Source organism: Chanodichthys erythropterus, chromosome 6 (genome assembly GCF_024489055.1).
Source record: "Chanodichthys erythropterus isolate Z2021 chromosome 6, ASM2448905v1, whole genome shotgun sequence".
Lineage (NCBI taxonomy): Eukaryota > Metazoa > Chordata > Actinopteri > Cypriniformes > Xenocyprididae > Chanodichthys > Chanodichthys erythropterus.
Window position 1 is genome coordinate 33688981 of NC_090226.1, and position 16773 is coordinate 33705753.

At 37.1% G+C, this 16773-nt stretch overlaps 2 protein-coding genes and 1 long non-coding RNA gene across 3 annotated transcripts in view; all 3 read left to right on the top strand.

Moving 5' to 3' along the window:
• Positions 1-9339: 9339 nt before the first annotated feature.
• LOC137021306 (uncharacterized) lies at positions 9340-11754 on the top strand. Its single transcript, XR_010895304.1, has 4 exons — positions 9340-9433; positions 9728-9810; positions 11336-11452; positions 11618-11754. It is a non-coding gene; the product is annotated as an uncharacterized lncRNA (long non-coding RNA).
• A 103-nt stretch (positions 11755-11857) lies between these two features.
• Positions 11858-12469, top strand: LOC137021289 (zinc finger protein 239-like). The gene has a single exon (XM_067387566.1). The coding sequence runs from the start codon at positions 11858-11860 to the stop codon at positions 12467-12469; it is 612 nt and encodes a 203-aa protein (XP_067243667.1).
• Positions 12470-15867: 3398 nt separating this feature from the next.
• Positions 15868-16773, top strand: part of nckap1l (NCK associated protein 1 like) — a 33491-nt gene continuing 32585 nt past the window's right edge. The window contains exon 1 of the mRNA XM_067388725.1: positions 15868-16004. Coding sequence (XP_067244826.1) covers positions 15915-16004 — 90 coding nt within the window. The 5' untranslated portion in view covers positions 15868-15914. The remainder of the gene's footprint in view (positions 16005-16773) is intronic.

The following is a 16773-nucleotide window of genomic DNA, read 5'->3' on the forward strand; positions in this document are numbered from 1 at the left end:
GTAGTCTTTGACAAAAAAAGTTTTTAAACTTTTAGTTTAAAATGTTGCCTTTCTTTATGAAACATACCCACATTCAAGTGTTGATAAAATAAGGATCCATGAAGCTATATTAAATGTTAATTAAATTAGTTAAAGTACATTTAAAGGTACTTTCATAAACAATGTACTACTAGTATTAAAATAGTAAACTATTAGTATACATATAAGTTCACTTGTAGTACAGATGAGAAACGCAGTTGTGAAGCACAGTAGTTGTGCACTTAAAGTTTTACACTTATGGTACACTTAAACGTATACTTTTATATACTAAAAGTGGGCCAATTTAGTCCCAAGCAGTACTGAAATAGTACACTTACAAGTTTCCTAATAATACACATTGATATTAGTATACTTTCTAAATAAAGTATACTTAAAAATATACTTGGCCATTGCTTGTAATGAATATTATGTAGTATACATCATAAAATGAACTTGAAGTACACTTCTTTTTCGTAAGGGTCACCAGACAGACTTCAGACTATGCCTTAGAATATATTTAAATCACGGCCGGAGGACCTCATATCAATATCTGAGAAATCCCAACAGCAAAAAGAATACAACAGTTCCCTTTTGATTCGGTCACTCAAACATTGCATTTTCTGATGCATTTGGGGAAACAATAAATACTCAGAGAAATACTGAAACCTCATTGAACAATGCTGTTGCTCTACAATGGCCAATGGCGTTCAAGCATGCGAAATAGGGGCGGGCTCGCTCCTTATATAAGGCGGCGCTGAGTGACATTGCCTTAGAATCTTAATTCTTCAAGAGAATGTATATAAGAAGCCTCTCTCGCCTGCGCTTACAAGTGGACGACGCCTCTGAGCCTCCGATCCCCAACTTCAAGAACTTCATAGATGACATCAAGCAAGTCTACCAATGCCTGTGCCGATTGTCTATGACTATGCTTTTCCAATAAGGAAATGCAATAAAGTCAAAACACAGCGTGCCACAGAAAAGCAGCACCTGGCTTCAAGCAGCGGACTGCTCTGTACTGAGCAAAAGGTGCTTCAGCTTCTGTCCAGACACGCAGATGCATGGCAAGCTCTGCCGGTCATCATAGAAAAGAATCAGAAAGAATCAGAATCAGAAAGAGCTTTATTGCCAGGTATGTTAACACATATTAGGAATTTGTTTTAGTGACAGAAGCTCCACAATGCAACAGCGAAAAGACAAGACACAGATAATAAAAAGAATAAAAGTATAATATACAAATATACTGTCATGATCACTAGTGAGAGTGTCCTAGTCAGCCACTAGAGGGCACTCCATCCTGGACTCTTGTTTTCACCCCTTGGACTACATTACCCATAACTCACTTCCCTGGACTCATTATCTCATTGCCATTGCACCCAGCTGTTTTGTGTTTGTTCAATTAGTGTCTGTCTATTTATACATAGGCTGCGTTCAAGTTCGGTTTTAGATACACACTCGCGAACTTCCCTAAACACTTCCCCTCGGGGGAATCCCTGCCGCCATTTTGAAGTGCGTTCCACTTCGTGAAGTGGACGAGGGAAGTTTATATGGACAGACCCTCGCTCCCTCGATTTTGACCGAGGGAGCGAGTCTACTTCATATGTACACTTCAGGCAGCTCCATAACCCACAATGCAACACGATTGTGACGTCGCCGCATATCGCGTTTACTTTACCCCACCACAAACAACTCTATGATATATTGATTATTTTTTAAACATGTAAAACACACATATATACATATAGAAAGCTGTATTAAACAATTTTGTAAGGGGAAAAAATAAATAATAAATCAGCTCCATTGCGGATTCCAAGTGATCAAGGGCTTAGGACGTTCCAGTTCAGCCCATACAAAGGTTCCGCCAGAAGTGGGCACTCGTGCAACGTAGCAATGACGTACATCCGAGTCAACGAGACCGAGTGAAGTTAGCGAGGGAAGGGCATTTAAAAACTGAACTGGAACGCAGCCCTGGTTTGTCTCTGCTTTTGTCATGGTGTCTTCATTCATGTTCCCGAGTCTCTGTTTTGGTTTGCTTTGTGTTTTGTTCCTGTCATTGTTTTGTTTGGACTGTCTCCCTGGATTTTTGACTTGACTGGCTCATGGATTACGTTTCTGGATTTCCCCAATAAATTATGGCGTTCGGACGAGGTCAAAAATATGACGTTGCAACTTGCACTCGTCTCACTGAACGTCTCACTGACGTCTTAATTTTTTGCTATTAAATCCATTCATTTTAAGACGCAGACGAGGCGTAGACGTCACGCAGACGTCACGTAAATCACGTGTGGCAGTGAAGTGTCGAGTCAGACGTTCACGCGTGATTCACGTGTAGCAGTGAAGTTATTTATTTATTTTTTCGCTAACACGTATCAGAACACGGTCCTCACACGGCTCAGTGCAGTGTGTGAGCCAATGCAGTATTTACCTGCACTTCATTCACTGCTCTCAATGGACGTGACATCTCCGTCTGAATTGTAACGTGACGTCTGCGTCTGACTTTTTAATTTTGTTTGTCAGTTTTTAGTGCAACTTTTCCCCCGGCAAACTCAATATACATTAATTACGTGCATATTAAATATACATATATTAATATATAACAATTTAGACTTTTTTTTTTTTTTTTACTTTTTTAAATTGTAAAAGTATAAAGATAACATAAAAAGTATAAAGCCTAAAAGCGAAGTTTGTGTTGCTCTTAGGTATACTCATGTCGTTTAGTTTAATGAAATCCGTTTTGAAATTTTTTACATTTGGGGGTTATTGTTTTTTTTATCTTTTTACATTTTTAATATAGCCTACATGCTTGATGGCCAACCCATCGATCACAATCAGCTGCTAGATCTGAGACTGTTGCTGTAAATAATAATAAAATACATGGAAAAATGCATTATGCCTGATTAATGTTCAGTTTTTCAAGCACCTCTCTTCTTATATTTTACATTTAAAATATAAATTAGGATTCTAATATTATTTTATCATGTTTTCCTTTCTTTTAAAAAGAAAATGTTAGCTTTATTCAGCAATAATGTTAAATTGATAAGATTTCTATATTTTGAATAATAATCTGCCAGTATTCATCAATCAATCCTGTAAAAATATCACAGAAAAATATTAAGCAGCACGATTTTTTCCGACGTTGACATTGAAGGATCATGCGTCAAAGACGACTGGAGTATGATGCTGAGAACTCAGCTTTGCATCTCAGAAATAAATATAAAGTATATTAAAATAGAAAACCATTATTTTAAATTGTAACAATATTATAATAACACTATAAACCAGACCCCGCCTCTTCAATATATAAATAAATAAAACCTTATATAAATGATTCACCAATTTTATTTGTTTGTTTATTTATTTATTTGTCGTGTCCTCGATCCTTATCGTTGCGTGAAATGAAAATAGAGCTAAACAACGACGCTGGCACTCGCTCACCAATAGATGGCGTCGTTGGCCCATGTTTAATTCATTTTATCCGACAACAGAAATAAATGATTGGGTGCTCATACAAGTATGTAAATAAATAAATAGTTTCAGTAGCCACAAGAAGAAAAGAAAACAGATAAGTTAACAAAGAAGTCATGAATAGAAGTAAAAACTACTGGAAAGAATTCTAGCAGCTGCATTATGGACTAACTTTAACTTGTTTATTGAAGATGCAGGACAACCAGATATCGTTGAGAAAAGATAAGTTTTTTTAAGCTTTATGATCAGTGGATTGTGTACCAAACAAGAAAAGATTAATTGAATAGGCTATATAAAGGTGTCCGATAGAGACAAAAATGATATCTCGATATTTTCTGGGATTTTTAGCCATAACCATAATCAGACTATATTTTAGCTGAGTCTGTCTTTCTCTCTCTCTTTCCCAAACACAGCTGATGTGCAGCCATTACAATATTTCAGTTTTGTTTTTAATGGCAAGGTGGTCAATTTCTTTTCGTTTCTTTAGTTAATTTAGAAATATTTTGGGAACATTCTATGTTTGTTAAAATCAAGTTTTTTTTTTTAAGGAACAATGAGCGGCCAGCCGCAGGAAGCGCAATGAGCATATGTTTGATCAATTTAGCCTTCTTCACAAATCAACACGACTTGCATAAAATAATATTTATGGATGAGAAAAAAGAAAAAAGAAAAAAAAAACATGTCATGCATTTTACCATACTAATTAAAAAAAAAAAATTACCCTAGATAAATGTGCACTACTGATTAAAATAAATAAATAAAAACAAAAAATAATAATAGAATGTGCTCGCTTTTGTCTTTTGAGGTGTAAATGTTTTATAGTATTCTAACAGATCGCCTGTCAATCACTTTGGCGAAACTATAAATCTAAATATTACAACTCCAAAATAAAAGATTGCAAATATTGTTTATTTTAGTAAAATTAGCCCATAATATAGCAGTGTTTAAACATTCGTTCTTTTGGTGTTGGTCTAGAGACTCCTAGTGGTGAATACATGCTAGAACAACTTTTTTATGATTTCTTCAAAACATCCGTGGATATACTTCGGTAAAGTTGGTTTTATATTCGCACATTCAGACTTCTGATAAATTCAGACTTTCCAATAAATGTGCAATAAATTAATGTTTGCAAATTTTAAGCAGCGACATGATATTGACAACCAACGATTGTCAACTTACAACATTTTTTTCACAGTCGATCAAAATAGGCAAGCATTGTTTTAATGGCATATTTACTTGTGAATGTCCACTGAATGTCCAATATAGTGTGATTAACAAGGCTATTGAATACGGATGTGCGAATGTGCGAATATAAAACCAACTTTACCGAAGTCGTGGATATGTGGAAGAAGCAATTGCATACAGAATTGTTTATATCATTTGTATAAATGTTTACTTTTTGGAATAAAAAGCTATACATAAGAAAGGTAAAAAGCACTTAATTGCTAATTAAACATAATTGAGGATAAGTGTAAACAATAATAGAGAATGAATAGGTATAATAAAGCTCTAATTAGTGTATGGAATGTGCTGGAAACCCTTGCAGCAAAGCAGACGTCACGTAGACGTCACGTCCAGGCAGTCGAACTGTAATGTGGCAGACGCAGACGTCACGTTCGGCAGACGCAGACGTCACGTTCGGCAGACGCAGACGTGACGTTCAGTGAGACGAGTGCATGTTGCAACGTCATATTAATGAGCTCGTCCGAACGCCATAATAAATACCTGCAATTGGACCTACCCTGTTTGTCTTCGTGTGTGCCGTGACTAGTGATGGGCAGAGCGAGGCTTTGTAAAACAATGAAGCAGTTGAATCAAATGGGCCGTGATGATTCGAGGCTTCGAAACAATCTGACACTTGACTCCACGGTGACCTCTAGTGGTCAAAAGAGTGTAAATGCAACAAAACTCAAACTAAACATGCAGTAAAAACACCTTTTACAAATATATTGCAAATGTTTTATTGAAAGTAAAATCTATTAAATGCAATTAACTAATTCTCTAATAAGATTAGGCTACATATAGAGTGACTGTATATCTGTTTTTTTTTTATCATTTTTAAAGGCTTGTTTCTCTGTTCCATGGCTCAAGCTAAACAGCCCAATAAGGGATTAATAACTACCATTATTCATTTTAATTATTATAATGTCTAATTAAAACATCTACAAATTTATAAAACTGATCAGAGATCAGGTAAAACCCATAGACACTTGTTCAATGCTTCTCAGTGAATCTGCATGATTCATATGTTAACTTTATCATCGCCCTCTACCGGTGAACCACTGAAATTTTGAACTGTTTTGAAATGTTTCGAAACAGTGAGGACGTAATGAAGCCTCGTTTACTAAAATCACGTGACTTTGGCAATTTGATACACGCTCCGAATCACTGATTCGAAACAAATGATTCATGAAGCTTCGGAGCTTCATGAAGCATGTGTTTCGAAATCGGCCATCACTAGCCGTGACATATACAAGATAGACAAAGTGCAAAAAAAAGCAAAAAATAATATATAATATAGACAGTTTGTATCTACAGTTATAATGTGTGCAAATTTGAAATATAAATAAGCGTTTTAAGTAAATAATGTGTAACAGTGTTGTGTGTTACGTGTTTGTCAAGTGTTCAGCTCTGTAGCGTCGACCAGATGGGAACGGTTCAAAGAGGGAGTGTGCTGGATGTGAGGGGTCCAGAGTGATCTTCTTTGCCCTTTTCCTCACTCTGGATAAGTACAGTTCTTGGAGAGTGGGGAGGGTTGTACCAATGATTCGCTGAGCAGTCCGGACTAGCCTCTGTAGTCTTCTGAGGTCAGATTTGGTAGCTTAGCTGAACCAGACGGTAAGTGAAGTGCAAAGGATGGATACAATGATGGCAGAGTAGGACTGTTTCAGCAGCTCCTGTGATAGGCTGAACTTCCTCATCTGGCGAAGGAAGTACAACCTCTGCTGGGCCTTTTTCACAATGGACTCGATGTGGTTGTCCCACTTCAGGTCCTGAGAGATGGTGGTGCCCAGGAACCTGAATGACTCCACTGCAGTCACAGTGCTGTTCATGATGGTGAGTGGGGGAAGAACAGGGGGTTTCTCCTGAAGTCCAAGATCATCTCCACTGTCTTGAGCATGTTGAGCTCCAGGTTATTGTGACTGCACCAGACAGCCAGCTGTTCAACCTCCAGTCTGTAAGCAGACTCGTCACCTTCCCGAATGAGGCCGATCAGTGTGGTGTCATCTGCAAACGTCTGGAGCTTGACAGAGGGGTCTTTAGAGGTGCAGTCGTTGGTGTAGAGGGAGAAGAGCAGTGGGGAGAGGACACAGCCCTGAGGGGCACCGATGCTGATGGTGAGGGTGCTGGATGTGAGTTTTCCCAGCCTCACTAGCTGCTGCCTGTCTGTCAGGAAGCTGGTGATCCACTGACAGACAGAGGTGGGCACGGAGAGCTGAGTTAATTTGGGCTGGAGGAGTGATGGGAGAGCAGAGCTGAAGTCCACAAACAGGATCCTCACATAAGTCCCTAGTCTGTCCAGATGCTGGAGAACATAATGCAGTCCCATATTGACTGCATCATCAACAGACCTGTTTGCTCTGTAAGCAAACTGCAGGGGGTCCAGTAAGGGTCCAGTGATGTCCTTCAGATAAGCCAGAACCAGTCTTTCAAATGACTTCATGGCCACAGACGTTAGAGCCACAGGTCTGTAGTCATTTAGTCCAGTAATTTTGGGTTTCTTTGGGACGGGGATGATGGTGGAGCATTTGAAGCATGAGGGGACTTCGCACAGCTCCAGTGATCTGTTGAAGATCTGTGTGAAGATGGGGGCCAGCTGGTCAGCGCAGTTTTTCAGACAGGCTAGTGAAACACTGTCTGAGCCTGGTGCCTTTCTTCTCTTGTTCTTTCTGAAGACCTGGCGCACACCATCTTCACTGAACTGAATTGCAGGTGTGGGGGAGATGGGGGTTGTTGGAGGTGTGAATGGTGATTTTTCAAACCTGCAATAAAACTCGTTCAGATCGTCTGCCAGTCGTTGATTCTCCACAGAGCTGGGGGATGGTGTCTTGTAGTTGGTGATAACTTTCAGACCTTTCCACACTGAAGCTTTGTCATTAGAAGAGAACTGATTCCGAAGTTTATCAGAATAATTCCTCTTTGCCACTCTGATCTCCTTTTCCAATGTGTATTTGGCCTGTTTGTACAAGACTCTGTCCCCATTCCTGTAAGAATCTTCTTTAACCTGACAGTGCTGGCTGAGTTTTGCAGTGAACCACGGTTTGTCACTGTTGTAAGTTAGATGCGTCCTGGTAGGAATGCACATATCTTCACAGAAACTGATATTTGATGTAACAGTCTCTGTGAGCTCGTCCAGATCGGTGGCAGCAGCTTCAAAAACACTCCAATCAGTCCATTCGAAACTGGCTTGTAAAGCCCGCTCTGTTTCGGTGGTCCATCTCTTTACAGTCTTTGCTACAGGGTTAGCTAATTTCAGTTTCTGCCTATAGGGCGGTATGAGATGAACTAAACAGTGATCAGAGAGCCCCAAAGCTGCCCGTGGGACAGAGTGATATGCATCCTTTATTGCTGTGTAACAGTGATTCAGTGTATTACTATCTCTGGTGGGACAAGTAACATGCTGTCTGTATTTTGGAAGTTCATGTGAGAGAATCGCTTTATTAAAGTCCCTGAGAATGATTAGAACAGAGTCCGGGTGTTGTTGCTCACTCTCTGTGATCATATCAGCAAGTATCTGTAAAGCTGAGCTAACGTTTGCTTGCGGAGGAATGTAGACGCTCACCAGAATGAACGAGCAAAACGGTTAATGAAGAGTGTTTCAAGATCGGGACAGCACATCTTCTTTAACACAGTTACATCTGGACACCACCTTTCGTTGATGTAAAAGCATGTCCTGCTGCCACGTGATTTCCCCGTTGATTCTGCGTCGCGATCTGATCTAAACAGCTGAAAGCCCGGCAAACTTAACATGCTGTCCGGAAGAGAGCAACTTCTTCCAACCATCCAAGAACAGTTTGTTGATGAACAAACTGATGTAACTGTGTTAACTGTTGCTGAGAAGCAACCCCACACATGAATGGGCTCACTCACAGAAACAGATCTTCTGGCATGTTTGCTCTGGGGACTGGTTTGAAAGATGCATATTCAGATAGCCCCTCAACACAGGCGCTTTCTGAGATTTGATGGCATCTAATGCACATTCACGAGATGCATTCTCTCTCCCCTCTTCAATTGAGTGGGGTGCGCATTCTGCGCTCCCTTGACAATTGGCTGGTTCTTGTTCATTCACAGAATGTATTTTTTTGTCACACTAGAGCAGCACCGGCGCTGCCACCGCCTCACAGACCTCATTGTTGAACAGCTGATACAGCAGTGATTCATCTAGGTCCGATAAGCCTTGCTGCTTACACTATTGTCGCCTGGGAATGCGCTCTGCATATACGACTTGTTTCTAACCTAACGTGGTGTCTACCTGTTTATAGAGCACCAACATTAAGCCCTTACTGCATGATACTGCATGAGCCCTTATGTCAACACGACTGTTGTTATTGCATGTGTTGTTTCCCTGAATATGAGGCACCTGTTTTGAACCCCTATCCAACTAGGTCCAGTAGTGCCCATCAGTTTTGCATTAGTGGGACGTAACTATTGTTCAAAATATTGTATGTTCTGCTTGTGCAACTTAAATAAACCAAACAGACATTGCGTCTCATGCCATGAGCACTATTAGTCAGGATTTGTCGCGAGCTCACACTCCTGCTCACGTTTGAATGCCATTGGCCGTTGTAGAACAACGGCGTTGTTCAATGAGGATTCAGTATTTCTCAGTGAGAGGCGTTTCCCCAAAAGCGTCAGAAGACACAATGTCTTGTTCCCTCAAGGAACCGAGGTTACGTTAGGAACCGGAGACGTTTACATAGGATAGGAACATGGCAAAGTATTCTACCATATGGTTGGTTCTTCGTATATCAAACCCTTCTATTATTAGATAAAGCAAGATCTGCCCAAATCATGGGTTTATTAGTCTGTTGGTTACTCAGTATGTCATGGGGCTATTATATTTAGAAAGTTGCCTAGTTTCATTTCCCCCTTTCTTATATTTGGACATGATTCAGGCACACACTGACTTAGCTCCAAGGTTTGGGGACATTTAGGTTTCAAAAGCTTATAAATGTTATTCCTGCAAGAAAAAGAAATGTTATTTATAATTGATTAATTGAAAATTCCATCACAATTTCGTTGATAGGAAATGCACGGACATGGTCCTTGTCCTGGTTAAAATTTCTTATTTTTCTGGATTTGAACATTCATGGAAACATCTGGGATAATGTAAGTACATAAGTCAACAAAATATATAACACTGTTCTAGTGGTTTTTGGATATTTTAATCCAAAAACTTACATATAGTGCCTTTAAATACTGAACCATACACAGTATTTAATTGTTTTTGATTTCACAGTGTATACATAAAATACTGTAAATGGAAGTACAGTACCCTTACTGTAAAACGTATTCACAGTAACTTACTGGCAACAATTAGCCAGTAAGTTACTGTAAATACAACTAAAATCACAGTATTTAATTGTTTTTGATTTCACAGTGTATACATAAAATACTGTAAATGGAAGTACAGTACCCTTACTGTAAAACGTATTCACAGTAACTTACTGGCTAATTGTTGCCAGTAAGTTACTGTAAATTTCACAGTAATTTTTTTACAGTGTATCAGTTTCAACTTACCTTTGCCTTTGGGGTTTCAGATGCCTCACAAAATTGGACATTTTTGATTTTTTTTTTTACATGTTCAAAATATTAACTTAACTAGATCATAAAATATCTGATATTCAGATTCTCAAATGTAAATGTGTTTTAAAAAAGTTTATAATGATCACATTTGATCGCTAAGTTTAAGGGTTATGTGCTGTCAGAGCTAATGTTGTCAGATTTACAACATTAATTAATTTCTTCTTAAAAACATGAAGTTTGGCTGGCGAACAGTGAGAAGAATAGAGTAAACTTTATGATTAACTATACAATGTGCATTTGATGTGGATAAAAAAGATAAGAAAGATTTATTATTGCTTCTTCCATAGACATCTTGTGTGTTTTTTTTTATTATAAATTGTTTGCATTTACTTATGTGTATTTAAATGTCTGAAACATTAAATAGCCTAAACATTATGTGACTGAAAACACTGAACAGTTATGATGAGCGCGTCCATCTCGGCACATTGCAGCTCTAATCATACCGCGCTATATAATGTCATTGAATCATTATGAGAGAATTATAGATAAGAAACATTACTTTTAATTTAAATAAAAAAAATTAACCATTTCAGTGATGCTTTGGATGAACAATATATAATTAGTGGCTGCAGTGAACTCTTTTGACAGTCTTGGAAGCGCTGCACTGTGTCTACAACATACAACTAATAGGGGACAGGGAAGAAATGAAATTGATGAATAGAGTCATTGTTTTTCTTTAGTTTTTTTGCACATAAAAAGTACTATCATCGCTTTGTAACATTAAAAGGGATATATATATATATATATATATATATATATAAAAAGAGTCAGGATATTTTTAAATATATCTCCGACTGTGTTCATCTGAAAGTAGATAATCATATACATCTAAAAAAATAAAAATAAATAAATAAAAAATATATATATATATTTTTTTTTTATTTATTTTTTTTTTTTTCAAAAATATCCATATAAAAATGAGTAAATATCCATAAAATTGGCATAAATAAGTTGGGGCCCCTTGGGCTCGGGCTAAAATGCAGGGCTCTAGCTCCCACAGCCATTCATGAGAGTTTAAATGCTGAGGAATATTTCCATCTTCCCACAGGAGAAAAAGAAGCAAGCAGGGGGAATTACTCCAGGAGAAACTACTGAAAAACTATTGTAAATATGGAGTTTAAGGAACCCTGCAGAATGAGAGATGAAGATACAGAGGAACAAATAGGTTGGTGTTTTCCTTCATTTTCTTTAATGACTGATGAGGAACATTAAGATGAAACTTGAAATAAAAAAAAATCTAAATCTATATACTAATCTTTAAAGTAAATTGGAATTTGGCTAATTTGGGGCTCCCTGAATTTATTTTTGTTTCTAATTTGTCCATCTTCAGTTGAACCATGGGAATTTAATGTTGATTTTACATCCAATGGAAGTGATTGAAGACGAACAACATCAGTTTCAAAAGAAGATGGAAAATGAAGATGGAAACACAGTAGTTTCACAGACGGAAAATATTTCACCAAAAAAGGAGCTGGAAAAACTGGAGTCAAAGGATCTGTGGAAGGAGTTTCACACAGAAAGGACACCTTAACATACACATGAGAATTCACACAGGAGAAAACCCGTTCACATGCACTCAGTGTGGAAAGAGTTCATACGTAACGGGCACCTAAATGTGCACATGAGAATTCACACTGGAGAAAAACCGTTCACATGCACTCAGTGTGGAAAACGTTTCAAGCACAAAAGCTCTCTCAATGATCATCTGCATTCTCACTCTGGAGTGAAGTCTTTCAGCTGTGATCAGTGTGATAAAACATTTGTTGGTGCATCAAGCTTAAGACAACATCTTAAAGTTCATACTGGTGTGAAGCCTCACGTTTGTTCATTTTGTGGAAAGAGTTTTTCACAAATGCAAAATTTAAAAGTGCATGAGAGTATTCATACTGGTGTGAGACCTTATATGTGCTTTGACTGTGGGAAGAACTTCACTATATCCAACGACTTAAAAAAACACCACAGAATTCATACTGGAGAGAAACCATACAAGTGCTCACACTGTGAAGAGAGTTTTGCTCGGTTAGAATTATTGAAAACACACCATAGAGTTCATACTGGAGAGAAGCCGCACCAGTGCTCTTCATGTGGGAAGAATTTCACCCAATTATCTAGTCTACGGACTCATGAGAAAAAGCATTGCCCTCTCCTTACGAAAAAGAAGTTTTTTCAAGTGTGCTATTAGTATACTTCTTTTAAACAAAAAAAAAAATAAAGTATACTTTCAGTCTATTTTTTAAATACTTCTCAGAAATATACTTAAAATTGCACTCAAGTATACTTGACTTATACTGACAGAAACATCTATTTGGCCTATACTTGTACTCAATCTTTTGATCGAGATATACTTAAAAGTATAATTAAGTATTCCAAGTATACTTGGCTTGTAGTTGAGTTTAATCTTTTGATTGAGTAGCCTATTTAAATATAATTTTAACATAGTTTTACACACAGTCTTATAAACGAACATAGATTGAAAACATTGATTTATCCACCTATTCCTATGCCGATGACGTTTTGCGCAAATTATGGGAATGCTGCGACTGTAAAGAGCTCTTGCCATATATATTCTTGTTATAACATGTCATAACATGATACCGTGAGTATCATCATGTCTGAAAATAAAACATGACAGAAAAATTGACAGCTCATTCAGTAAAACTGATGGATACGTTTTATTTGTAGGGCAACCTTATGATTTGAAATTATTTGTTTCAGACTTTTTGAATGGAAGTTCCCCAAACTGGAAGTGCCACCCATAATTCAAAACGCAGTATAGGCAGTATAGATGGATAAAGAAAACAGATATGTTCCTAATTCTGAGTGTCTGAATCTTTGTGTAGGCTAGTCCACTGGTACTGTACATAGGAATTTACTTCAAATGTACTTTATTTATTTATACTATGATTGAATTTTACAGCTATCCATGTTTTCACTGTTATACGGTTACGGTAGGGGGCGCTATTATGCATCTTCTGAAATATTACAGAATCTCCAGATCCAGGGAAGAAAAGGCTGAAACAAGTGATAGAAGATTGCACACACAAATGTAAAACATTAAACAGCATGTAAATCACAACTTCCTAACGTTAGAGGAAATGACTGTGAAGCTTTGAGTTTGTTGATGAACTCGATCTACTCCATCTGTGTTTTGAAATCTGCATCATCGTTCTGAATCTGATCCAGTAGTCTTTGACAAAAAGCAATTTTCTCAACTTTTTGTTAAAAATGTTGCCTTTCTTTATATAAAAAAATGATGCATAAAACTAAAATCAAATGTTTATTAAATTAAAGTACATTTAAAGGTGTATTTCAATTAAGTATAACAAATTATTACCTACGTTGGAACATATTGAATACTGAAAGTGAAATATAAATAGTTAACTAAAAGTATGATGTTATGTTACCTTAAAGAAAACTTACAAGTATACTTGCAGTATAAAACTACCAAACTAGTACTATTGTTCATGACTACCAAGTACTAAAAAAAAACACTACTGGTATTAAAATAGTAAACTACTAGTATACTTATAAGTTCACTTGTAGTACAGATGCAGTACAAATGAAAAATGTAGAACTAGTTGTGCACAAGTTTACTACTTTTTCACTTATAGTACACTTAAACATATACTTTTATATACTAAAAGTGGGCCACCCAGATTAAAAAAAGTACTTTTCTATAGTGTATTTAAAGTGCTCTATTTTCGTGCACTATTTTTGTACTTAATATACTAAAAATTCTTCTTGAGTGCTTCTTTAGATAATTTTAAGAACATCAAAGTGTACTCAACTGTGCTATTTTGAGACACCATGAAATATGAACTAAAATGTGCTTTTAATATACTATCTCTGTATTTAAAAAATGTATTTAGTTACCACTTGTAGTACACTATGGGTTCAAGTGTACTATAAATTGTAACTTTAAGATTAATAACAATAATAATAATGATAATAAGTTTTTATATTTTTATAAGTTTTTATAAAATAATATTTTATATAGCGCCTTTCTACAAACTCAAGGTCGCTGTACAATATTATAACACAAAAGACAACAGACAGGTAAACAATACAAAAACATCAAAGGCATAACACATAACAGCATACAATCAGAGGTCAGAGAAGCAAGAAACAAAAAGATAAGTTTTAAGGTGGGTTTTAAAAATCATGTATTGATGGCAGGTTTCGAATGTGCTTCGGAATGGAGTTCCAGAGTGAGGGGGCAGAGATGTAAAGTGCCTGACCACCAAATTATGCGAGTTTGTGACGTGGGATCAACAACAGACCAGTATCAGAAGATCTTAATGTGTGCATAGGAGAGTAGGTTTGAATGAGATCAGAAATATACTGGGGGGGCAAGACCATGAAGTGTTTTAAATGTAATGAGGAGTATTTTGTATTGAATTCGGAAACAAACAGGTAGCCAATGGAGTCTGTGTAGAATGGGAGTAATGTGAGAAGATTTCTTTGAATAAGTGAGAACCCTAGCTGCAGAGTTTTGAATGTATTGGAGGTTATTAATTGTTTGTGTTTGGTAAACCATAGAAAAGAGAATTACAATAGTCAAGTGTGGAAGTAATGAAGGCATGATCCAGTATCTCAGCATCATTGGTATGAAAGAAGGGACGTAAACTTGCAAAATTACGGAGGTGAAAGAAGGCAGACTTAGTGAGTGAAGAGATGTGTGGAAGGAAGGAAAGTGATGAGTCGAAGATTATACAAAGGTTTTTAATGGAGGTGGAAGGTTGAACCAAGACTCCTGCAATGTTACGTGCTACAGTTTTCGGTGAACCAACAATTAGCAGATCTGTTTTATCTGTGTTGAGTTTGAGAAAGTTACTGGTCATCCAAGTATTAATATCATGAATGCAAGCAGATATGGAGTTGATGAGAAAAGGATAGTTGTGTTGAAAACTAATATAGAGTTGGGTGTCGTCTGCATAGCAGTGGAAGTTGAAGCCTTGATGACGGATAATGTTACCTAAAGGGAGCATGTAGATGATGAACAGTAAAGGTCCAAGGACAGAACCCTGGGGAACACCCTGAGAAACAGGGGCAGTAGTGGACTTGGCTTGGTAAATAGAGATGTAATGCTGACGTTCAGACTCAGAAATGAACCAGGATAGAGCAGTACCAGAAATACCAAGAGCAGAGAGTCGTGAAATGAGAATACTATGAGAGATTGTGTCAAAAGCAGAGGAAAGATCTAACAGAATTAAAATCAGTCAGTGGCCATAAGAAGGTCATTGACATCCTTGAGAAGTGCTGTCTCAGTGCTGTGGTGAATGCAAAAGCTGAATTGGAAACATTTGTAGAGGTTGTGAGATGACAAATAACATTGAAGTTGAGCAGCAACAACTTTTTCAAGCAGCTTTGAAAGAAATGAAAGGTTCGAGATTGGTCTGCAATTAACCATGTCAGAAGGATCGAGACCAGGTTTTTTTAAGACAGGTGTGACAGCTGCAGTTTTTAATTCCAGAGGAACAACACCAGTACTGAGTATTGGTGTCATAAGCAGTGAACAGCGGAAGCTTTGTAAGCACCGCCCTCTCTTATGTTGATTTCACTTCTCCTTGATCTCTGAAGACCACAGTGTTCATTTCACTGAGGATCATATTATCTGGACTGGGATCATGGCCTACCAATGTAAACTTGCTGAGAAACTTATTATTCTCAATGAACGGGGTCAAGGAGTACTAGTCAGGATGAACCATATTAAAAAGGTGAGAGGAAAATGGCAATATTCACAAACCCGTAAAAAAGACAAATACAGGCAGGGCTGAATTGTGTTTGTTTGAACTTGCAGTGAATATGTGATTGATTCACATCAGATTGAACTGAATTAACTGAATGATTTGCTTGTTGAATTGTTTGTAGAATCAAACGATGCTCAAATCTCACAATGTTTTTTAATGGTTCAGTTTTGTGTCTGTTTTTATCATTCAGATGGGTTTTAAAAGTGCTTTGTATTAATTTTATTCAGAGGGCTTTTAAAAGTATAATTTATGTACTGTATTTTGACATGTTTTCAGAAGAAAGTGTGTTCTGTCTTAGTTTTGTAGAGAAAGAGGAAGTGCACACAGGAAATGAAGAGGACTTGTCAGGCCTCTCTGTATACCACATCTCTCTCACACATTGCAAACAGGCTGTATTTCCTGCCTGTCTCAGAAAGCAGTTATACTGTAGCGCTTCTCAAGAACAAATCCACTGTCAAGACTAATGCCAGGATTTAGTGCAAATGAATAAATCCTCTGAACGACTCGGTAACACTTTACAATAACAGTACATGAATAACCATGAACTAATACCTGAGTTAATAGTTACTTCAACATGAACTCAAGATTAGTTAAGATATGAACTAATGAAGAGTGATCCTTAACTACAACAGGAGTCATAAGGATTCATGCATGAAAACAGAAGCCTTAACTACGCGTTAATACATGTTTGATAATTAATGCATTAATTAACATTTAGGGGTAAACTAAATAAATC